Source organism: Leptonychotes weddellii, chromosome 3, assembly GCF_054177405.1.
Source record: "Leptonychotes weddellii isolate Sample4059 chromosome 3, ASM5417740v2, whole genome shotgun sequence".
Taxonomy (NCBI): Eukaryota; Metazoa; Chordata; class Mammalia; order Carnivora; family Phocidae; genus Leptonychotes; species Leptonychotes weddellii.
The window spans coordinates 18599357-18623397 of NC_138371.1; the positions used below are offsets into that span (position 1 = coordinate 18599357).

Genomic DNA, 24041 nt, shown 5'->3' on the forward strand with positions numbered 1-24041 from the left:
GGGCGGGGGGGCAGGAGGTCTTCCCTAGGCATCCAGAGGACTCCCAGGATGCTGTTCCCCCTTCCCCGAGCTCTCCTGGCACTCGGACCACTGACAGGGGACAAAGCAGCATTCCCTGGCTGAGTCCCAGAGGTCAGCCCACGTTTAGCGCTCAGAACAAGGTATCTGAAAACACGTTAGATGAACGAGATGCACCCAGGTAAATATGCATCAGGCCTGCAGGCTCTAGGCAGAGCTGGCTTGTCATTAGGCACAGCACCCACAGGCCTGGGGAATGTGGGGGTCTATTTTAAAATCAAAAGGAAGGGGCGCCTGGGTGGCTCAGTCATTAAGCACCTGCCATCAGCTCAGGTCATGATCCCAGGGTCCTGGGATCAAGCCCCACATCAGAGCGGAAAGCCTGCTTCTCCCTGTCCCACTCCCCCTGCTTGTGTTCCCTCTCTCGCTGTGTCTCTCTCTGTCAGATAAATAAAAAAATTTTTTAAAAATTAAAAATTAAAAAAAATCAAAAGGAAAAATATGCTTTTAGGTAACTTTTTTTTTAAAAGTCAATCTACGATACAGATACATGCACGGTTATAAAATGCAGTTATCAAATATGATTTAACATCTTTTTGTAGAGGAAGGGCCACAAACGCTCAGGCGTCCAGGGTCCACAATCTGAACACAGCCCTGCGCCAGGCCCCAGAAGATGGGAGCCAATGGGGCAGTATGCTCCCAGGAGGACAGAATTAGCTTCCTATCCTGAGATAGCCCCAATCTCTCTGAAGTAAAGGTCAGTTTGTCCGCCCTCACGGAGGCCACCTGGATTCCTGGCTAGGTTTCATCCCATTCCGTTATTGATCCCAACACTGCCAACGAACATGCCAATAAGATGAAGAAATCCATGGGTCCCGTTTGCTGACGCACATGCTGACGCTCCACACCTTGAGGTCCAAGCCCAGGGAAGGGACTGAGACAGCTGACTGGGTAGAGATCAGACAAGCCTGCAGACTGAGAAAGGCCTTGATTCCTTGACTCTTCTATTCCCAGCCAGAGAGGCTCAAGAATTCAGGCTCCCAAGTCTAATCGCCTGAATCTCAGGTGTTCACTTAGCTGTGCAGCCCCAGACACGTTACTTAAGCTCTCTGTGTCTCCAATGCTCATCTATAAATCACGGACAAACAGCACCCACTTCCAGGGGGCAGCCAGATTCCCAGAGATGCTGCACGCAGACACAGGGCCAGGCACACAGTAGGAGCACGCAGAGCCAGCTCTCAAGGGCTCCCACTTCCCCCCCCACTCGGGGAAGTACCCACGCGGCAGCCCGACACTCAGGCACAAGGGTATCATCACATTATTACCCAGTGCTTCCCATACATTCTCTTATAGGTGACAGGAGCGGTCTGAAGGAAAACATTCCAAATGAAGAACTCCAACTAGAGATGGAATTTGCCCTCAGAACAAAAATACCAAGTTGCATGTTTTTTTCCTGCCCAAGAGTGAGGTTCAGAATATTTATTATGCAACCACTTATGTATGCAGCTCCGTGGGCTGCAGGGCAAAGGTCAGTCTAAGAAATGGTTCTTAGCAGCCCAAATGTCATAACTAGAAAAGGCTTAGGGCTTAGAGATGACCTCCTGGGTCCCCAGAGATCTTCGCCTAAGGATTAGCTGTTCTCTACATAGCGCCCCAGGAAATGGTTCAACACTGAAGCACGGAGTTTGCTGACTATATATGGAAGGTAAAGCTTTTCCAAAGACAAGTGGGGGAGACCACAGAGGGCCTGGAGCGTGAGAACTCCCGTCCTGTGTCCTGCGTCCTGTGTATACTCTCAACCTCATGCACCTGGAGGGGAGCTCAGTTGAGAAAGGCAAGGACAACGAGAGGCAAGGGACGAGTTGCCCCATTTTAAAGACAGCAAACCCGGGGCCCAGAAGGACTACTACCTGGTCTAGAGGAGCATGTACCACCTCTGTGCCATCAACAGAAGTGCTTCACAATCAGCATGGGGTCCCGACGTTGTCCTCTGACCTAGCCTTACTAGGTGGCCCCGGAGGGCAGCTGGAAGCTACCGCTCCAGGAGAAAGAGCTTTGCACCTTCATTCTGCATTCCAGACTACTCATTAATACCCTGGTTTTCAAATTTAATTTTGGCTTAGCCTTTTTTTTCCCTGACATCATCTTGTTGGATCGTAGCACCGACGACCTGACTCGATGCATGAAAACCCTTGTGTTCGACAGATTCTTACTCTTGTGAAACCACATTTCCTCCTAGTGCAATGCTCTGACCTCTGTGCTCCAATGGACAGTTGGCGATTCCTGATCTACGGAAAACCCTAAAGCCCTCTTAGGGAAATAGGCCCCCCAAATCTAAAAGCAACCCCCTACTTCTTCTTGCTTAGAGTGTGAGTGAGGCTCTGTCCTTATGCAGGCCTGGCGAGAAAAGGGAACTTCCCCCAGAACATGCCACATCTTCCTAGCAGATGACTATGCCTCCCTGCTTTCTTCTTGTCTTTATTCTGAAGAAAACCTAGCCATTTCCCACCTTCTCCTTAGCCTACTTCCTGATGATCTGGAAATCTAAGAGCCAGGGGCCCCACAGAAAGGATCTACTCTGACCCCGAATCTGTCATTCCCTCCTATGGATTCACCTCCTTCCATAGGTACCGGCATTCCAGACCCTGTGAGAATGGGATTCCCTTCCGAGCAATGGGCCAGTGGGAGGCTGGCCGCCTGCCCGGTTCCACTCTCGCTGGGCACAGAACTCACGTGCCTCCTGCTTTGTTGGTTTCTCCCCAAGTGCACTTAATCTTGACACATGTCGGGCAAAAGAATTAATGCTAACTCCCATCTTCCTCCTCCCTCCTGGACAACTTCTCCGTTAACATCCATATGGCAGTGGACAATTCATTAACAAAGTCAAATGGGCAAAGAACTCCAGGAGTCAAGAGGCCTCCCCACGTTGCTGCTTCTGCTTCACCTGTGACATTGGCCAAACCCTTTAACCCTTCTGAACTCTCACTTCTCCAGCGTGAAAAATGTGAATAATCATCCTACTCGAGCGAGGGCTACGACTTATCATTACCATTTGCCCAGTGTTGGCAAAATCAAGCTCCAGAAGAAACGTGCGGACAGGTGATCTATTTCTTAAATGGATAAATGGAAGATACACGCACCAGGCAAGGGTGGGTGAGACCCGATCTGTAGGACGGCCATACGCATGTGGGGAAGATGAGTTATGAGAAAGTTCTGCAATACTATCTGCATGTTCCTTCCAAAGCCTGATGTTGTTGATCATATGAATTCTGTATGTCGCTAAACATCACAGGTCTCTGCCATCTGATGGAAGTCCTTGGGCAAGCGTGGATTTGCCTAAGTTACTTTAACTTCACAGAATTTATGGGAAGGAAGGAGAGGAAGGGAGGGAGGGGGAGAGGGAGGGAGGGGAAGGAGCTCATAAGGACCACGCATGCACAGAGGAGAGAAGGCTTGTTGGTACTCACCAGCACGCAGGGGACCCAGCTTTCGTTGAAGAGAACTTGAAGCCAGCGCCTTTGGATGGCTGACTGTGGCCCCCGTGTGCAGTAACACAGGCCACCGAGGCTGGGGTGGATAATTCAGGCCACGTGGGAGGTGGGGGGAGGGAGGCAGGCAGCAGTTAACAGTGGGTGGGGAAGGAAGGGAAGCTTCTGTGGTATTTTTCAGCTGAGGTCCTTTGTCTCTCTGGGGAAGTGGCCTTGTTTACGTGTCTCCCTCCACCCTTTCTTCTAAAGGTCAGAGGCGGCAGGCCACACTGGCCTCTCACGGGGGAATTCTGAAGAGTGTGCACATGGACGTCTGCTGTGGTGGAGGCTGGCACCCGGGGCACATTCCAGCTCCGGGAATGACGTTCTCCTGGTCAGCCCATCTACCCCCTGCTGACACCCAGCTCCCTTCCAAGCTCCCTTCCCATTCTCTCCCACCCTCGGAGGCCCTGCTCAGTGCACAGCGCCAGCAAAGCAAACCTGATGTCTCTCAGATGCCACCACGTTCGGTGAGAAACCCTCTTGGCAACAGACCAGGAGCCCCTCAGCGTGGCTTTCACACAAAAGGAATCCCCTTGTGGTAGGAAATAGCTGCAAGCAGCCTCTTCAGATGTTCCCGATCCAGGCATCATCCAGGCTATGTCCCACAGGAGCAGGCACTGGTCACTTTCACCTGGGCATCGTCATCCTGCACTCGGAAGAGTGGCAGGCCTAGCGCCCAGTGAGCTGTGGCTGAGCCCTGAAACTCCGGGGAGGGGAATGGCCAGTGGCCACGCTCACGCAGGGAAGGAATGGATGCCACTAGAGATTATGCACAAAAGCAGGGCATTGAGCCCACTGCTGGCCAAGCCATCCTGAACTCTTTCTGGGTTCCCTTCAGAACGCCACCTCTTGGGTTCAAAACTTTGGCTAACTAGTTCTAGCCCAGCAGGAAGAAAAGTGCTGGCCTGAAAGCCAATGGGTGGGGGGGGGTGTGTGCAAGGTTCTGATCCCAATGCTAGCACCCTGCCTGGGATTCTGAGTGATGCCCAACAGGGGTTTAAGACGTGTAGGCTTCAATATATGGGGGCACCTGGCTGGCTCAGTTGGTAGAGCACATGAGTCTTGATCTCTGAGGCATGAGTTCGAGCCCCACGCTGGATGCAGAGATTACTTATTAAAAAAAAAAAAAAAAAGAGCTTGCATGGTCAAGATGTGTAGGGTTCAACATGCTCATCTATAAATTCAGGGAGTTAGATTAGGGGAACGGTGCCCTGTCATGACTGTTTATCAGAAATCATCTGAAGAACTTGGTCCTGGACTCCAGCCCCCTGGGGTTCACAGCAAGCCTGAGCAAAGGTCAAGGACTCTGGGGATTTTTAACAACCCCTCCAAGCTCTGGCATTTCCAAGACCCCATTCCTCTGCGTTTCTCGCTCTCCTGCCTCAGTTTGCTGAAGAACTTCCTGGGGATGGGAGAACGATGCCTCTTCTTTTTAAGAGATAGGACTTCACATATACACTCTGGGAAGATACAGCCTCGAGAGCTCTTTCCATCCGTAGACTCATGGGTTCATAAACAGACACATATGCATGCTTGGATGCACACAGGGGGCCCCTTCTTGGCCAAACATCATGGAGATTTCTAGAGCATGCCCTCACGACGCCGTCTCCTCTCGGGCTCCCCCTGAGTGAGCAGAAACAGCACAGCCTCTACAGAGCTTCCCTGCCTGTGTGCTCTCTAATGGGCTGCTTTATAAACACCAGGGTCATTCCTGGAATCACAAAGACCTGGGGCAGGTCAGCACTGAGGCACACCGTTTGAGAAAACAAAAACAGGCTCAAATTCAGCCAAGGTCCCCCGGGACTCTGTGAGCCAGGCTGTCCTTGAAGAGCCAGAGAAATTGAAAGCAAGAGGGCAAACAGCATTATCAGCTTTCACCCCTTTCCATGGGTCCCAAACATGTCTCCTCTGGCTCAACTAAAGCCGTCCAAGAACCTGGCAAGGTGACCTAGCCACCGAAAGCCCAAGGGAGTAGAGAGTGTGCTTCGGTGCAAAGTTGGGGCAGGGGCTACAGGAACAGGAAGAATGTACCTGACCCAGCAACTCTACATCTCCCCGACATGTGCACAACAATGTGCATTACAGCATTACCTGTAATGGCAAAACACGACCAGCAACCCGACCCAGAAGCCTTGCAGCAGGTGAACGGAGAAGTAAGCTCAGTAGGGTCAGTACAATGGAACACTACACAGCAGTTGACAAGAATTGCTCAGACCTGTGATCACTCCTGTGATCTATCCAACATGAACAGATCTCCAGACCTAATATCGACAGAGGGAAAAAGTTGCCGAATGAGACCTTTTTGCACATGTAACTTAGTTTCAGAGAACAACTCTAGATGTTGGCCATCTATTGACAAATCTGTTTAGCCAAGGAGCAGAAACACAAAGGAATGCATGCTGGTGGCTGCCTCTGGGGACAAGGGACAGCAACAAGAGGCTGGTAAGGAAGGCCATTGGGAAACGTTTTTTTAAAGAGACGTGAAGCTGGGACGCCTGGGTGGCTCAGTCGGTTAGAGAGATGTGAAGCCAACAGGACAAAATGTCCACCACTCCCAGTTCTGGGGGGCAGACTGGTGTTATTGCATGATTCCTATTACCTGTCTGCATTTTTACCATTTTATTTTTTTAAAGATTTTATTTTTAAGTAATCTGTAATCTCTATAGCCAACGTGGGGCTCGAACCCACAACCAGGGATCAAGAGCTACACGATCCACTGAGCCAGAGGGCACCCTGCAACCATTTTCTTTAAAAGTCACTTCCCTCATCACACTCACGCCTCCCTCTCCTTGCCAAGTAGGGGTATCAGTAAACTTGGGGTGCCTCTGAAAGCCCACTGGGTGCAAGAGGGCCGAACATGAGTGACATGGTCAACTTCACTGGCACTCTGAGGCCAGTAGTGTCACCAGGGTCACCTGCCTGCCAGAAACTGACCCTGGGCTCCTGGCCAGGTCTCTGCGGCATGAAGAACTAGGAAATGAGTCAGAGCAAAGACCCAAAAGAGAGGGGAAGACAGTCACAGGGTCAAAGAGAGGACAACGAAGAAATCAAGATGGTGCAGGCCTGAGGATAGAAAGCCAAGGGGACGAGCCCATCCCGGCACAGCCCGCAGGGCCCCGGGGGTGCCCACAGGTGTGGCGTGGTGCAGGTGCCCAAGGGCCAGTCATGCCCAGTGGAAGAGAGGCACCTGTTCCAGCTCCTTGAGACCCAGAGAGGTAAGAGCCTTAAACTGAAACAGAAGCGATCCAGGATAGAAGCCACCCAAGAGTTCCACGGGAAGGACTGAACCAGGTAACACATTGCAAATGGGAAAGAACTGCAGACTTGCTCCGGTAGAGTTTAGGAGGAACCTTTCAAGGAGGAAGGACAATATGGCTTCCAGGTGTCCAAAGGCCACTGGACCGAGACTATGAAGGCATCCCTGAGCAAAGCACTCTTTTATTTGACTCAGCTTCCCTCACAGCTCCCTAACCAGAGTGCACTGGCAAAAAGCCTGGGTCCCTGCTTTCTCTTCTTCCTCCAAAGGATGGAACTTCTTGAAGATGCAAATTTGGACTTCGCTTCCACATCGCTTTAAAGAAAAGTATGAAAAAATGAAAGGAGGGCAGGAAGGACATTTGGTGCACTCCATTTGCTTTTCTGGAAGAATGAGATGGTGCCTTCTTCTTCTGAGTCGGAAGGAGATACCCGTCAAACCTGATTCTCTTCCTTCTGTGACTCTATTCACCAGCAAGGGCTCTCATTATTTCACATTGAGAACTTCCCAAAAGCCTTGGTCAAAAGGCTAAAAGAACTGCCCCGTTTACTTGCATTAAATTTATATACACCTCTACTGATTTAGTTTCTTCATAGTTAATATTCAACTTTTTAAAATGCTTCTCTTGGGGCATCTGGTAAATGGCTCAGTCGGTGAAGTGCACGACTCTTAATCTTGGAGTCATGAGTTCGAGCTCCACGTTGGATACAGAGATGACGTAAAAGAATAAAATAAAATCTTAAAAAAAAATTGTTTTAAATAAAATGAAATGCTTCTCTAGCTCCCCTTCAGGATGAAAAAGCATGGTTACGAGTAGTGGGACAACTGCGTCTTTACATTCTCGCACCCTGCACACGGTATGCGCTCAATCAGTGTGTAAACATCAGGACAGCTGACTCCCCGAAGACCATCCCACCGCTCTCCCGCCTGGAGTATCGTGTTGTATTTAATTCTCACTTTTCTGGCCTCTCCCTCACCATCCAGGCCCCACAGCAGCAAAAGAGACCAGGAGTTTAAAAAAAAAAAAGGCAGTCAGCAAATGAAATAAGGAGGTGAGAGAGAAAAGACGCTTCCCTCTCCTGGGACCCACATTCAAACAACTGTCCCTACACTCCATTCCGAGGCTATGACCCCACCGACCACCTCCCAGAGTGATAAGAGACCGGGTCCTACCCACTCGTCTCCTCCCACCCTCCCCTTCCGCCTACCTCTTCTCCATCCCCAACTGTTCCCAGAGACTGCGGGCCTGACAAACTGAACCCGGAGGGTGCAAACAGAAACTAAAAACCTGTGAAGATGTCCAGGATTGCCTGCCACACTCTCAAAACCAGCACAAGAAGTGTCCTGAATATAAATAAGTGTCTTTAAATAGGTCACCGTGCTTTTCTTTTTCTTCAACTAAAAGTTCACTAATTGTGTCTGATAGAAGACGGCATCACATCTGGGGTCTTCTTTGGTTGTGCTCTCTTGGCTGGGAGGCAGCAAACAGAACCAGAGACAACCCGCAGAGCTTCAAGGGAGAATCCTCACCTCTGGCGCATAAACAGGCCATGCTCTCAACCACTGGCAGAACCATAATGAGTGACCGTGGCATCAAAGGCCAGGACTGCCCACTGCAAAACCCTCTACCACTAATCCCATTCTGGACTTTCCAAAGCCAAGGGCTGCCATCCAAGGAAGCCACACCGCACAGAAGCCATTCCTCCAAACTGGATCCTTCAGTCCCTGTTCTTAATACACTTGGCAAATCAGAAAACACGGGAAAACAGGACTTCTCCTTCTGTTCTGTGTGTTGAGATTAGAGGAAGAAGGAAGGAGAACCAGTATGACATCATCTGATTATCAGAGTTTCTGTGCTAAGCACTTTGTGTACAGAACTTTGTTTTATCATCAAGCAATCACATGAAGTTGATAATTTCTTATTCCCTCTCACCTTGATCAGGAAAAAAAAAAGCCATAGTATTCAAGGTCAACTGCACAAAGTCACGTCGTCAATGGCAAAGCCAACACAAAATCCAGGTTGTTCGGCTTCATAACTCTTAACCAGCCAGGATGGTGTCCGGTCATTAGCGTCATCTAGGGAAAGACTCAACCGGAAGCTTTTAACCCCAGGGCTCTATTCCTTCTGTTCCCTGTCACCTTGTCCCCTCATCAGGGAACCTTGTCTTCCCTGTGAGGGAAGTTGCCAGTCAGATGCCAGCCCACCCCACCCCACCTGGAAAGCCTTTCTGATCCTGTACACCCACCCCAACCGGGCTCCCCTTCCTCCCAATTGCCATACTTCCTGCCGCTGTTGCTACAGAAACTACCCAGCCTTATCAGGCAGCTGTTGAGGCAGGGCCCGAGGGGACTGCCATTTTCATTTTATCTTGGCCTCAGGCACTTTAGAAAGCAACTGCACCATCCAGAGACAACTTTGCACCTCCATCCAGAAGTCAAGACAATAGACCTGAAAGAAACTTCCTGGGGAGCTGCATAAAGGAACATTTTTGAGAAGTTATGCCTTAATTACCAGCTCCCCGGGCAAAGGAGCTTTTCCAGCAGCAATATATAATTCGCAGCTGCTTTGCATGCGTGAGTCTGAGGGAATGGGGCCCTGGGCTGAGCATCTGGAGACCCAGACTCCACTCGGTCTGTGCTTGCCTTGCTCGGCACTGGAACCGGAATGCAGCCTCAATTTCTTCATCTGTCAAGTGGGGAGAATCCTGAGGCTAAAACAGAGCTGGAAAAAACAAAACCGAAAAAACCCTACGGGCACTTTGGTCAAAGTAGATGATGTCTAGAAGAAAGCACTTTAATTGTCATTATTTTGTCCTTTACCCCTTGGGACAGACCCTTTGCTCACTGCAGCCCACAATCCAGCTCAGATCCCTCCAGCAAGAAGGCCCCACCTCCTTGACTCCTTTCAGGGGTTCAACACGCTAAGCCCCCGTCCCAGTCCCACCTCCCCAACTTGCTGAGGCCTTCCTGGGCTCTGAGGCCCTCCCTCCCTGACTTCCAGCCTCCCAGCACTCAGCTCCTTGAATGAAACACAGGTTGACACACCTATACCCACCCACTAATTACAAACTCCAGGCTCTGCTCTCCTCAGGCCAACTGAACGGGGGCCCGTGGGCCAATTCTCCTGCCCTACAGCTGGAGGCCAGCCAGGCCCTGCCCCTGCTCCCCAATCTCTTCTCCTGCCCTGCCTCCCAACAGCCAGGAAGAAATGTGGGGCTGGCGGCCAGAAGGGGCCCCACGGGCTGCCAAGTGCCCCCACCCCCCACTAAAAAAAAGGGGGGGGGGAGAAAAACAATTTCTGACTAGAGTCGACTCTGTATTTCTTTCCGGGGGAGCCGGCTTTCTGAGCAAGGTCTCCCTCTGCGCCCTGACTGACACCCAGTAGCTGAGCCAGAGCAGATCTTCCCTGGCTTTGTTAAATAAAGGACAGGAGTGGCCGACGAGGGGCAGGGGCATAGGGGGATGGTCCATTTTTCCAGGAGGATAAAAAAAAATCCATAGCCCAGACACTCTACTCATTGTGGAGGTGGAGGTGGGGGTGGGGAGCAGTTATCCTGGAACCTGAAAGCCAACAAGTTTCTCTGAATTGACTACCCCATCTGTAAAGTGGGCTTCTCCTCTGTGTCCCCCTCCCCACAATCCTGAAGGCCCTCACAGTCTAAGGAACTGGCCACCTCAGATTCCCAGTGGCAAATACTGTGCTTTGTCCCAACCGTCCTGGGTTTCACTACAAGCCTCTGCTGACCCTGAAGATTCAAGCATCCCCCTTCTCTGCTTCCTGGGGCCTCCCCTCCAGCAGAGGCTCCAGAACACGGTCATTATCATTATGCCCAGACAGCGGGTCACTCAGAGGGCTTTCTGGGACCACAGATGGAATCAGACATTAGGAAGAAGCTCAGTGCCCAGAAAACTCTCTCCCCAACACCCCCCCAATCCAGCACTCCTGTGGAGAACCCACCAACCCCTTCGAAATGAGAGGCTGCTCCCCAACTCAGGAATGCGGTCCACTCTGCAGATGGCGTAGTAAGGACACGTCACTTTTTGGATAGAACATCCAATGTCTTTGCCAGGATCACGTTCAACTTTCTGGCACCGGAGGCTCAGACAGGATAGATGTGAAAGCCCATTTTCCTGGAGCAGGAAATGGGTGCCAAGGGGCCTTCCCTGGCTTGGACAACTCCACCACTGCGCACCCTGGTCCATGTTCCAGGTACTAAGAGTGCTAAGACCAGGCTGGCTCCTACCTGACCCTACTGTTCTGAAGCCTGGGTCCCTACAGGGTTCCTGTAGAGGGCTGTCCCTGGAGGAAGGAGCTTCCCACCCCTGAACTGTGGCCTCAGGGATCCTCTGTTCCTCCGAATACCTGCAGTTGGACGGCTGGGTCCTAAAGGCTGGCTGGCCGGGTGAAGGTAGAACTCAGCCCTGTCGCCAGCTTATGAGCAGCAAGCCCGCACAAGTACCCAGTGACCCAACCCTGGGGCCACTTCTGTTCCCGCAGTCCCTCCACCCCCAATTGAGGCATTAAAGGGTGAAGCTCCCAGACCAAGAACAGTCAGCCCCAGACATCAGGGCATGGGCCCTAAAGAGCACTGCCTAACTCATCCCTAAAAAACGGAAGCCTGCTTACCTCAGACCACTTGTTTGACACAAATCCACTTATACTGTATTTAAAGTACAGTTGCCTTACCCTTTCTACAAACAGCTCAACTACGGTCCATGCAAGTAGGCCAGAGGTATGGATATTTCCATTTTATAGGTGAAGAGATGAAAAGCAAGTGATTACAAAAAAAAAAAAAAAAAAAACCAAAGTGCTTAGCTTTGTCTGTATTATCTAGCTGTCAACACACACACTTGCGGGCGCCACCCTATGGAGTTGGTGCTATCAATATTTGATTTACAGATAAGGAACCGGAGGCTCAGGGAGAACATATCTCTTGCCTTGGGTGGCTAGGATGTGGTTGGTAACTGGTCTTTGAGCCAGAGCAACTTCACACCACGACGGGGCCACGAAGCACCACGCTAAAGCCTCCGGGGAGACGCATGTCCCGCCTGACACAGCCCAGTGCGGGCTCCCAGCGTGCCAGATCTTGCCAGCACCACAGCTGTCCTCAAACACACCCCACTGAAGAGAGACAGTCATCCCCGTTCCACCAACAGGTAAACTGATATTTGAGGAAGGCCCACGAACATCAGCACTCAGGTTCTCCAAGTCAGATCTGCAAGGGATCCCGGTTCCCACGATGGCACAGGCCAGGCTGCCGCCCCCCAGCTCTGTTCACCACCCCTCCCCCGGGATCCTTTTGTCTCTCCCGATTGCTGCACACTGGTCACCTCCCTCTCTGAAGTCCCCAGGCCTTGGGCCGCCCAGTGGAGTTGAGGGAATGCAAATAGGCAAACCTGGCCCGTACATGGCAGGTGTCCAGGAACAAACTTTCTGGCTGACAGGGTCAAAGGCTTTCGCCGCCAACAGCCCCCCTCCCTTGCTTGACCACGGGGGCGGAGGTGAACAGAAGGAAGGTCAGCCTCTCAACTCATGACTTACCTGCTCAGGCGTCCCCTAACTGAGCCTCAGAGTCCACACCTGCGAAATGGAGGTAAAAAGCCGCCCTCTCTCCCTCACGGAGCTCTTGGAAGACAGGAGACAACACAGGCTAGGAAGCCAGTTCATGATAGAACAAGGACAGATGCGAAGGCGACCGAACCCCTGGCAGGTGCCTGCCACCTCAGCAAAATGCTGGCCAGAGACAGCAAGGAGTAGAAAGGCCTAGAACATCTGCCAAGCAGAACACCAGCTCCCCTGGTGACTTAAAAGCATAACCTTGCTCCTCCCTGCCTCGGTTGCAGGGGGAGCAGCCCCAGCACAAAGCCCCTTGGGGATATGGCCCCTTCCCCCCTCCACCCCACCCCACCCCCACCAAGCCCAGCCCCTGCACTGCCACCAACCACCCTCCTCATTTCAGGATCAGATTTGTTTCCAGCACTCTGATCCCCATCACCTACGTGGTCGCCACCTACCTGGATTCCTGTGGAAGGCTGGGGTAGATCTATCTTCCATGCCATTTCTCAAGCCTTAGCATCCAGCCAGGTGTTCAAGACCAGCCATAGCGGGAGAGGCATAGGGGAGCCATGGGGGCCAGGGGACCGGGGCGGGGGGTGGTGGATAGGAAAGCAACACGGAGAAAGCAGGGGAGGAAAAGGAGGCTAGGAACACTAAGAAGGGACAGACTGAAAGGAAATGCAGTCCCTGGTGATGGAGGCTCTTCAAAAATAGTAATAATAATAACCAAGCCCTTTGTTGGTGGTGGTACCGTGTTGTCGTATGTGAGGAGGGTCAACAACAAAACCAAATGTGGGCATAGCCTGCGTATTTTCTGCTCCTCCTTCATTCCCTTCAGCAGCTCCTGCTGTGCCCCCCACCCGTCCCCCCCAGGTACTGTCGTCCTATTTTGCATTTCACTGGAACCAAGAATTTTTGGAACTTCCTCATATCAAAATTTAGCAACTGTGCATCCAGTTTTCTATGGCAGAGAATAGCTAATGTGAGACCCGACTAGAAGCTAACCTGATAAATGGGCTACAGTACCGGGATTCTAAGTAAGCCCTTGAATGCTGGACAATGGGGACCAAATATGCTCCTGCTCCCAAGTAACCTGCAGGCGTCTTTCTAGGACTCACTTCCATGGAGTTCCCTAACCCAAAGGAATGATTGGCCTGAAAATTTTAGTTTAAAGCTCAGTGCTAAGGTAAGCTAAATCTTTGAACCATCTAAGCTTCCCTCTTCCCTCTGCCTGCCGGGAAACTCAATAGTCCAAATGGGCCAAGAACCATTGCGTAGACAGACCCTCGCGGTGGTCACGAACACATAGATTCCTCTTTCCCCCAGACACCACCACCTATGCTAATTCAGAGATTCCTTAGTCCTGTTTTTTTTTTTTAATATAAGGTCCTTTGATTTTTTTTCTCTCAAAGCTTCTTCAAATACCTTGTCAGAGGAATGGATGGGAATCTATTACCGCACAAAGGGAACTATCATGGTGAACAATGTGGACATAGGGGAAGTGAGCAAGGAGATGGCAGGCAAAAAACCTTGATTCTGCGACTTCCTCAAATTCCAGCCCTCCGAGCACAATGGCAGATGGAGGCAGCCCGCCCAACACTGCCTGCAGGGCTGGTTCCGACCTGGAGAGCCACAGCCTCCAGACCAGACCTCCCTCCGAGGCCAGAGTGCACACAGGCACACCCCGCTTGGTCTGGTGGCCCAGGAACGACACGTGTCCCTCCCGGAGACCTAGAAGCAGCTGCTCTCAGCTCCCCCATCTCCTCCTTCCAACGCACCGTGGTGACTCAGGCGGAGAAGCTTAGCAGAGCTAGTTCTGGGTGTTCTGTCCAGAAGGGGGGAGGGTGGCGGAAGGTAGTGGTGTTAGCAATCAGTGACAGTGGGTCCCACTCATTCCCCAAGTCTATTTTACGACTTTGAACTCAGTATGCAAATTTATGCAAGACAAGATGCAAAGCAGCGCTTTGAGCCAGAAGTCCCATTGCTTTTCTCCCCTTTTTTGAAGCTGCACCGAACCACTGTAAATCAGCGCTCGCCTCTGCCCCCCTTTCTGCTCCCCCAGCAACTGCAGATGCAAAGCCTCCTCAGACCCGCCCGCCTGCCCGCCTGCCTGCCCTGGGACTTTGAATGCCTGCACATTTCTATAGCACCTTTATATGTGCAGCCGGCCAGACGGCCACTTGGGCGGCTCCGCCCCTCGGCATAATCCCAGGCATTGTACGCGGCAGGGAAGGAGGCAGGGGAGATGCTGAGGGAGCCAGTCCGCCCCGCCGGCCCTGAATTCTGAAAGGGAGCCCACTTCCTCCTCTTACCCCGACATTTCTAGGCACTTCTGCCCACTCCACCAGCAAACACACCCACACACTGTTAAGATCCAGACCTCCCCAGATCTCAGGGTGCCCCCCTCCCATTTTTCTTCCAGGCTCACTCACCTACTCCAACCCATAGTCTGACTTCTGAGTTTCTCTGAACCAACCAGTCCCAACCCATCACCCCCAAGGGATGGAGGCTCAGCACCCGCAGATGTGCCCACCCCCACCCCCTGTATCCCAGCCGTCCCCAGGAAGTCAGCGACACAGCCCCTGAGTCCTGGGAACAAAGACAAAAGAGCTAACAGCAAAGCCGGAACTGCTGGGGTTTGCTGCCTCAAAATAAGAGGGTATGTTTAAAATTCTCAAAAGCAACCTGCTCAAAGAGGAATGCAGTCTGGGATGGGAGAGAGCTCATTCTTCAGAGAGGGGAGAAAAGGGGATGGGAGATGGAGGGGGGAGCCTGCAGCTTTCAGTGCTCTGGTCTCCTCTGGGCCACATTCTGTGCACCACCCCCCAACCCGGACCCCAGGGCTCTCCACCAGGCAGCGCCACATCCCTGCCCCAGCCCAAGACCCTCTCCTGCACAGAAGCCTCAAAACATGTCCCTCTCTTCCCTGCACCCCTGCCAGCCCAGGCTTCTCCCTGCAGTGCCCCCTTTCGCCCAGCCTTCCTCACACCTCTGGGTCACTTCTTTCCAGGGTGCCCACCCAGCTTCCACATCTAGCTCCCACCCCCCACCCCCAGCGTCCCCTCTTCACAGGCTGGAGCACAAGAGAAAAATGCGGAAGGCGTCTGTCTGGGCACTGGGAGGAGAAGGCTGAGGAGGCAGCTGGGGCTAGCTGGCGGAAAGGAGTTCCATAACCAGGCAGAAAATCCAGAGTGACATTCTTCCCATGAACTCACCCTATTGTCCCTGGGCTCCCCTGACAACTCCCCCCTTCGGGCTCTAGGGAGGAGTGAATGGGGAGAATCCCCCGCATCTGTTCTGGGGCTTGGAAGCAGGAGAGCTGGTTTTCAGGCTGCCAGTGAGAAGGATGAAGGGTGAGAAAAAGTACAAGGTTTAGGGAGGATCTGTACCACGCACTTTATTAAGACGGTCAAAATCCAAACGAGTCTATGAACTTGGAAGCCTTTGGAAAAGTTCATCCTGCTGAGGAAGATGTTTAGTTTGTCAGAGTTCAGCTCAAAAAGCACAGTACCTCCCTGGTGGGGGGGCTGGGGGGCGGGCGCGAGGGGGCCACGGAGGAAGGCAGGGCCAAGTCTTTTCCTTTTATTATTACTTTCTCAAAGAAGCAGGAGGGAAGGGTTAACTTGGAGGCAAGGCGGGCAGGAAGGGAAGCAAGCGGAGGGAGAAGAAAGGGACTCAGGGTTTCTGCTAGCTCCCTCCGAGGAAGCCCTAACTGGCTCTGCACTCAAGGTCAAAATGTGCCAGAGAAATAGAAGAAAGATTTCAACTCTGACCCCCAATTCCATTCCCAAGGAGAACAGGGAAAAAACAATAGTTGGGTAGAGGAAGGTGGGGGGCAGAGGGTCTTGTTGCGGGGGGACATGACTATGACCACAGAAGGTTACAAGCAAGCAAGAACGTTTTCACTTATCCCTTTTCTGTCCTATTTTTTAAAAGCTTGAGGAACTTGGTCAGACTCGCTTGCTTTTTAAAACAACAGCGGCAGGCAGTGGACACATTTCCCAACTGTCTCCAAGAAGAAAGAAAATAATTACAGTCTCCTCCAGACCACTGGGGCAGGAGGCTTTTGTAATTTTAAAAACAAAAACCAAAAGTGAGATTCTGACTGCCTGGTCGTGTCCCTCAGAAACCTTTGGGGGGGGGGGATGAGGATCGCTTACAAAGACTCGCAGGGCCCCAGTTCCACCGGACAGGAAGAATCCCCCCCGGATTAGGACGGGAGTAACACCTCCCCGTGGTCAGAGAGTCGGGTCCAGCGCCCAGGCATCGTCCTGCCTTCCGCCCTGGGGCCCAGATGCTCAAGTGAGCAGCACGGCTGCCCCCGCCCCGGGACTGCAGCCGGCGACCCGGCTTAAGTTACACGGACTGAACTGCTGGGCTGAGTCTCCCAGATGCCCCCCTTTTATTGTTCCACCCAACAGAGAAGCACGGGCCTTCGCTCTCCACGGAACAGAGCAGCGCCCGTTTGCATTTCTCCCCTAAGCAACCCACCCTACAAAGTACCAACTCCTTTCTTTCCACCTCACCATCCCAGACAGAAGAGTCCCTCGATGAGCTGCCGCCTTCTCCTAGAGCCCCGCTCTCACCAGACGTCCCCGAAGTCACTGACACCCGCCAGCCTCCGCCCCCCAGCAGCGTCCTCCAACGGGACCTTTCCAGGAACCTTCGGTCGGCGGTCCCCGACTCAAGCTGTGCCCCGAATAAGTCTCAAGTTTTTACTCCCCCGGGTCTGGCCAACACCCTCCTCCCCAGGAAATCCCCCCTCCAAAACAGAAGTCGAGGTACGTTCCACCCGGGGAAGACTACGGTCTCAGGGATGCCTTTCCTCTCTGCCCGTTTATCCCGACCAAACCGGTAGCAGGCAGGGCTCTCCCGCACGCTGTAACTCCAGCTCCCCTCCCCGGGCCTGACTTTCGGGTCCCCCTCCCACGCAGTCGCCCACACCCGGTCGAGGACTCCGCTGTCCGTCCGCTAAAGCGGTCGCGGCGCTCCCGTCGCACGACTCTCCCCCATGGAACGGCCCCCGGCCCGCGCTCCGCTGCCCTGCAAGTTTCTCCGAACTAGTTGGCCCAGTCCGCGTTACCTGCAACCTGCTCGGGGCTGGCGCCGTACTCGGCGTCGCGGCGCTTTTCGCAAGTGCCCTCGCCCAGGACCAGCGCCTGCAGGGGCAGCTCGGAGCCCGGGTGGGGGTAGCAGCGCAGCCCCTGGGCGCAGCGCGGGGTGTAGACGCCGCACGCCTCGCCCTCCAGCCGCGCGCACACGGAGCAGCAGCCGCAGCCCGGCTCGCGGACCAGCTCGGCGCAGGGCGCGCGGGCGTCGCCGGCCACCCCGGACGCGGCGGCGGCGGGCGGCGCGGCCGGCGGGGGCCCGCAGGCGGCCAGGCGCTCGGGCGTGCAGGGCGGGCAGCGGAACAGCACCTCGGCGCGCACGCCGCGGCCGCCGCCGGCGCCCAGCAGCAGCGGCAGCAGCAGCAGCGAGGGCGGCAGGAGCAGCGGCAGCGCGGGGCCGCCCAGTCTCGGCAGCATGTTGGCGGTGGTGAGCGCGACGGCGGCGAGCGAGCGGGCAGGTGGCACGGCCCTGCGAGCGCGGGAGCCGCCTCCTCCGCTTCTTCCTCCTCCCCCGCAGCCGCAGCCGGGTCCTAAAGGGCCCTGCTTCTCCCCGCCCCCTGCCTTCTCCCCTCCCCCTTTTGGAGACCACCCCCTTCCCCCGACACTCCCGCGCGCCGGCCCGTGAGTGCGCGCACGCCCGCTCGCCCACCCCCCGCCCCCATGCGCTTCCCCGACTCTGTGGGTCCCCTGCACCGCCACCGCCGCCACCACCCCGCCCTCCTTCCCTCCACACCCTTCTACTCCGGGCTCCCTGACTCCCGGGGAATGCGAGTAACTTGGGGGTTTGGATAGGGTCGGCGCGGGAGTGGAGAAAAGTGGGTGCTTTTGTCTCCTGTTTTCAGTTCAGTTCGGAAGGACTTAGTTTGCGTGCTTCCCATGTGGCCGGCACTGGGCTAACTGCTGGGTCAACGCAAAGGACATAAGACGTAGTCTTGACCTTCAAGTAGATTTCCGTCCACTCCCACCATCTCCCTCCATCCTCAGGGTTCCACTCAGTGCCGACGTGTTGCTTGGGGCAATGACTCTGGTGTTCAGTGAGTTCGTCCGAAGAAGAAGCAGGTTCCCATCCACTAGACCAGCCTAGCCTGAACAGCCCCTCTTAGTGACCACAGCAGTTTCCCAACCCTGCCAACATCTGGTAACATATAATAACTAGAAATGCAATTTCTGAGCACTGAGAAACCGGCTCCCTTCCTCTCTGCCTGACCTGCCCCAAAGTAATCCCTTAGTTGTCCCCCTCTCCCTGATCTAGAGGCATTTGCTGTAGGAGAGATCCCCAAACACCCTGCTTCAGGGGTCTTGGAGAGGTCAGATCAGACTTACAGGTGTGAGAGGAGGCCCAGGGGAAGGGCATTTATAGCTCTCTCTGATAATGCAGATGGACAAGGACAGCCTCCCTTCGTTGTTCTGTTTGATTTAAACTGAGTCATCTCTCCTTGCTGCCCCCAACCCCCAGGATTCCAGGCTGGACCAGGCCTTAATTATCACCCATGTCCCTAGGTTGTGACCCTAACAAAGACCCTTGTCAGAGAGATTCTCTTGATCAGGGATGCACCGTTCAACTGACTCCAGCCTAGATTTAATTTCCCAATACCTCTGCCCACCTTCTCCCCGGCCAGAGCCCTCCATACCAGCTCTAACTTTAGGACTCAGAGCTATTTGACTGAACTCGACAGCTGCTTGCCAAATGGCCACCTGGTCCTGGAGGTGAGTGAGACGCCCCAAGGAAGGCAAGTTCTGGCTTAAGGAATTAACAGTGTTTGGGGTGAAGATTTCGGTAAGATGAACAAACAACTAGTTTGTCAGAGGCTTGGAGGAGGAGAAATATTTAGATGGAGAGAGAGGGGATGAGGGTTGGGGGGTCATGGGTGAATCAGAATTGAAATCTAAACTTAGAAATCTACCTGGGGAAACGCAGGGATAGCAAGGACACTGGGAACAGAGGGACCAGCCAAAGCAAGGACAGGGAAGTGGGAAAGGAAGGTTGGAGAAAGGAAGTCCACTTTGGCCAGCAGAGTGCTTGGGGGTGGGGGGCACTGGCAGGAAAGCCCGTTGACTTGTGAGGAGGTGTGGCTTCATTCAGTGGGCAGGGGATGCAGCGTCCATGTTTGAGCAGAGGAGTGAAATAGACGGAGCTGAACTTCTGGAAGTCTGTAGAGTTGTGTCTAGTGCAGATCTGACAGAAGTAAAAAGAGACAGTCGTCTCTCCCCCTGGGTGTGCCCTGGCTCCTTGTGCCTGCCTGGTAACATTTGTTCCTGTTGTCCTCATCCACTAGGGTCTGAGTGCCTTCAGCATAGGGACAGTGCCTGGTGTGAGGCGTTCCAGCGGAAATCTAATGCAAAGCACAAATGTGAGCCACATGGGCAATTTTCAAATTTCTAGTAGCCGCATTAAAATAAAGTAAAAAGAGATAGGTGAAACCCATTGTAATACTTTATTTAACTCAATATATTTAAGATACCATTTTAATATGTAATCAATATTAAAAATTATTAATGAAAGATTTAGCATTCCTTTTTTCATATGAAATCCTCAAGCTCTGGGGTGTATTTTATGCTTAGAGCACATTTCAATTTGAGCTAGCCAAAAATTCAAACAATACCCACAGGTGGCTAGCTGTTAGCATGTGGACAGGGCACAGGTCTAAAATAAGTGCCTGGCACCTAGTAAGCACTCCACAGTTACGTTGAATGAGTAAATGAGTAAATGGATGAAAAGTACTAAAACTACTTCGGGCAGAACTTCTCACTCTCCATGGCGATGTCCAGCAGAGGGGATAGGAGAGACCTTCATTCACTCATTCATTCTGCTACTCACGGGCCATTTGAGACTCATTCTCTTTCCAGCTCTGTTTCAAGTTCTTGATCTCTTTCTTAGCCAAGAACTCTGGAGATGAACAAAGTGAGGCTAACTTGACAAATGCAAAATATTCAAGATTTCTCTTGAATGAGTCTGATGGCCAGAGCCCAATTCTTTCCTCCTAGTTCCCTGGGGAAGAGTCGGCTTTATCTTCCCTCCCCCCGTGCACACGGCCACCACCACGAACCCCATCTTTTTAAGTGCTAACCCCTGTGAGGTTCAGAGTTCTACTCCAGAAAGGCTGGCTACTGCTACCAGATGGCTATCTGCCATCAGAAGCCTGGAGAGCTGGAGGGACTTGACCCACCGTTTTGTTCTCTAACTGCAGGCGCAGGGCTTAGAACAGCGCCTGGCACTCAGAGGCTCGATAAGTATTTGTTGAGTGAACCCAGGCTCTCTGTCCTCCTCGTCCCTGCTGTGCCCACTGTTTCTGGAGCATACCTTACTTTGAATTGCTCATGAGTCCTCTGTCAAGGGTATGTGCTTAGGCCTGAGAGCCTAGACCAGGCAGCGGGGACTTGTTGAGAGATGGGGACAGGCTGAAACTGGTTTTCTCCCCTCCCCCTAATCCCTGCCTTTTTCCATTTGAAAAGTGTTTCACAAACTCCACCCTCCCAAGGTTTACCTTAACCAAGTACCACCTGTACTATTATTTATGTAATATTTTTTTTAATGTGAAGTCAGATCTCTTTTTTTTTCTTGGCAGCTAAAAGCTATTTTTAAAATAAACGTTATATCACTACCATAAATGGAAAACCAGGATTGATGGCCATATATAGATGGCAACCGTAAAAATAAACACAATGAAAACAAAACAATGCCATTGCATTCAAGCTGGATACTGTTGCCCACTGAAGCCTCTGAGCCTGGCATATTCCTCTGGTTAACAAAAGATGAGGCAGTCTAAAGAGAAGTTTTAAAGGCAAGCCAGACCCGAGGTGAAATTTATCTCCATTAAGTCATCAGATGTAGAAGTATATTTTTTTAAACATTGTATTGAAATGTACTATTCATGCAAAACAGTGCTCATACCACAAATTGGATAAATGCTCACAAATTCCATATAACAAGTACCCAAGAGAAGAAAGAGAACATAGAGGCGCCTGGGTGGCTCAGTCGGTTAAGTGTCTGCCTTCGGCTCAGGTCATGGTCCCAGGGTCCTGGGATCGAGCCCCGCATCGGGCCCCGTGCTCTGCAGGAAGCCTGCTTCTCCCTCTCCCACTCCCCCTGCTTGTGTTCCCTCTCTCGCTGTGTCTCTCTCTGTCAAATAAATAAATAAAATCTAGAAAGAAGAAAGAAGAAAGAAAGAAAGAAAGAAAGAAAGAAAGAAAGAAAGAAAGAAAGAAAGAAAACATAAATAGCACCCAGAAGCCCCCTTCACACCTCCTTCCAGGTATTACTTCCAGCACCCCATTATCCTGACTTCTACTAACATGGATGAGTTTTGCCTCTTTTTGCATCTCACATAAACGAAAACATACAACAGACAGTCTTTTTGTCTCTGGCTGATTTTGCTCCATATCACGCTGGTGAAATTCATCCATATTCTTGTATGTAGTTAGTTATTGGTTCCTTCTCTTTGTGGGGTAGTGTTCCGTGCTATGACTATACCGCAGTTTATTTATCCGTGGTACTGTTGATGGGCATTTGGATAGTTTCCAGTGTTTGACTCTTCTGAACACAGCTGCTGTGAACCTTCCAGAACATGCTGTTTGTTGAGCATGTGCACACATTTCTGTTGCAGCTCTACTAGATATGGAATTTCTGGGTCATGGGGTATACATGTGTTCAGCTTCAGTAGATAAAGGACAGGCAGAAAGTTTTGCAAAGTCAGCGTGTGCATCTCTACTGCTATCAGCAGCATATTGCTCCCTATCCTGGCCAACACTTGACATATCCCATCTTTTCTCAACATACCCGATCTGGTGGATATATAGTTGCATTGCATTGTGGTTGTATTTTGCAGTTCCTGGTTGACTGAGGAAATTGAGCACCTTTTAAATGATATAATGGGATGAATTTTAAAAGAGAATCGTATCATACAATGTTATGTAATGTCCTGCCCGTGTGTCATGATTAAACACCATGAGTAACACCTAAAATCATCTTGGCCACACCAGGTGCAGACATTTTTATTATGGAAGTCTTGTTTTAGTTTTATTTGTCTCCGGAGGAAGAAAAGCAGCAAAAAAAGGGGGGGGCGGGTAAGAGTATTGCTTGAGCAGAGGAAGTGTCCTCTCCTCTCTGTCCACACCCCTGGGAATCGCCACAGACCAGCGTACCTCTTCCTTGGTGAGTCCTAAAGCAAAATGAACAAGCGTGAGGACATCTGGCTTTTCTGATCCCATGCCTTGGTTGGAAACTCCATCATGAAAATTTGAGGAGCATCGCTGTGGAAAAGATAAAAAATGAAAAATGTGCTCAGAGGTAAGTCAGAGGCCAGGGCTGCATGCTTCATGGTGATTTCCTGAACCGGCCTCATGCGTCTGGCCAACAGCTGGACCCCATCACCATCATCATCTTTGTCCTCGGAGCATCTTCACCACATGCCTCTGCCCAGAGGCTGGCTTAGGCTGCTGGATAGCCCTGCCCTCTAGAAGGTACGGACTTGGGCTGGGTGACTTTAAAGTAACCAAATGGAGAGGACACTAAAGAAAATCAGAATGGGAATGTGAGCACCGGAGGCTGGCAGAGGAGTTAAGAGAAAGGACTTGGCGCCAGAGTGGATGCATGTCCAACCTCTTCCCTCACTGACTGTGTCGTTTGGGGCAAGTTACTTCACCTCTCTGAGCCTCAGTTTTCCCATCTGTAATAAGGGGAGGATAATAATAGCACCTATTTCAGAGGGGTGCTACAAAGAGTAAATGAAACCCTCCGCCCATCATACAGCCCTCAGCAGTAGGTAGTCGAGCTGTTATTATTTTCTTCTGCTCATGAGGAGGGGCCCATGTCCTTTGGCACCGTTCAGGAATGGAGCATGAGGTCGACAGTTCCTCATTGTGAGCCCAGGAAAGCGCTTCCTCTAATATAGCTGGGAAGATGGGGGCGCCTGGGAGGCCCTGTTAGTAAGCATGAACTCTTGGTCTCGGCTCAGGTCATGAGATCGAGTCCCAGGTCAGGCTCCACGCTCAGCATGGAGTCTGCTTAAGATTCTCTCTCTCGGGCGCCTGGGTGGCTCAGTTGGTTAAGCGACTGCCTTCGGCTCAGGTCATGATCCTGGAGTCCCGGGATCGAGTCCCGCATCGGGCTCCCTGCTCGGCGGGGAGTCTGCTTCTCCCGCTCCCACTCCCCGTTTGTGTTCCCTCTCTCGCTGTGTCTTTCTCTGTCAAATAAATAAATAAAATCTTTAAAAAAAAAAAAAAAAGATTATCTCTCTCCCTCTGCCCCTCCCCCCATGCATGTGCATGCTCTCAATCTCTCTCTCTCTCTCTCTCAAATAAATAAATCTTAAAAAAATAAATAAAGCTGGGAAGATGTTTGCAGGAGGAGGAATTCACCCCAAGCTTGGGGGGAAGAGAGTAGATCCCCGGCCCTCAGTGAGGCAGGAAGGGGATAACCGGATGAACACAGCCTCCAGAAAATGCAGTGAAGAGTAACAGGAAAGAACCCCCCCCCCCAAAAAAAGAGTAACAAGAAAGAAATAGAAGTAGACATCAGAGCTCAGTGGCCACTCAGAAGCCTGGAAGAAGGCATGGAACTGGCCAGGGAATCC

The 24041-nt window shown here is 52.1% G+C and overlaps 1 protein-coding gene across 2 annotated transcripts in view; it reads right to left on the reverse strand.

The window, feature by feature from the left end:
* The window catches only part of IGFBP2 (insulin like growth factor binding protein 2), a 23809-nt gene extending 5858 nt beyond the window's left edge, over positions 1-17951 (reverse strand). Inside the window, exon 1 of one of the 2 annotated variants that reach the window (XM_081813637.1) lies at positions 17445-17951. In XM_081813637.1, coding sequence (XP_081669763.1) covers positions 17445-17886 — 442 coding nt within the window. In that variant the 5' untranslated portion in view covers positions 17887-17951. Of the gene's footprint in view, positions 1-12819; positions 12875-17444 lie in introns of those variants that run through there. The other variant, XM_081813638.1, reaches the window with a different exon arrangement.
* Between the last annotated feature and the right edge of the window lie 6090 nt (positions 17952-24041).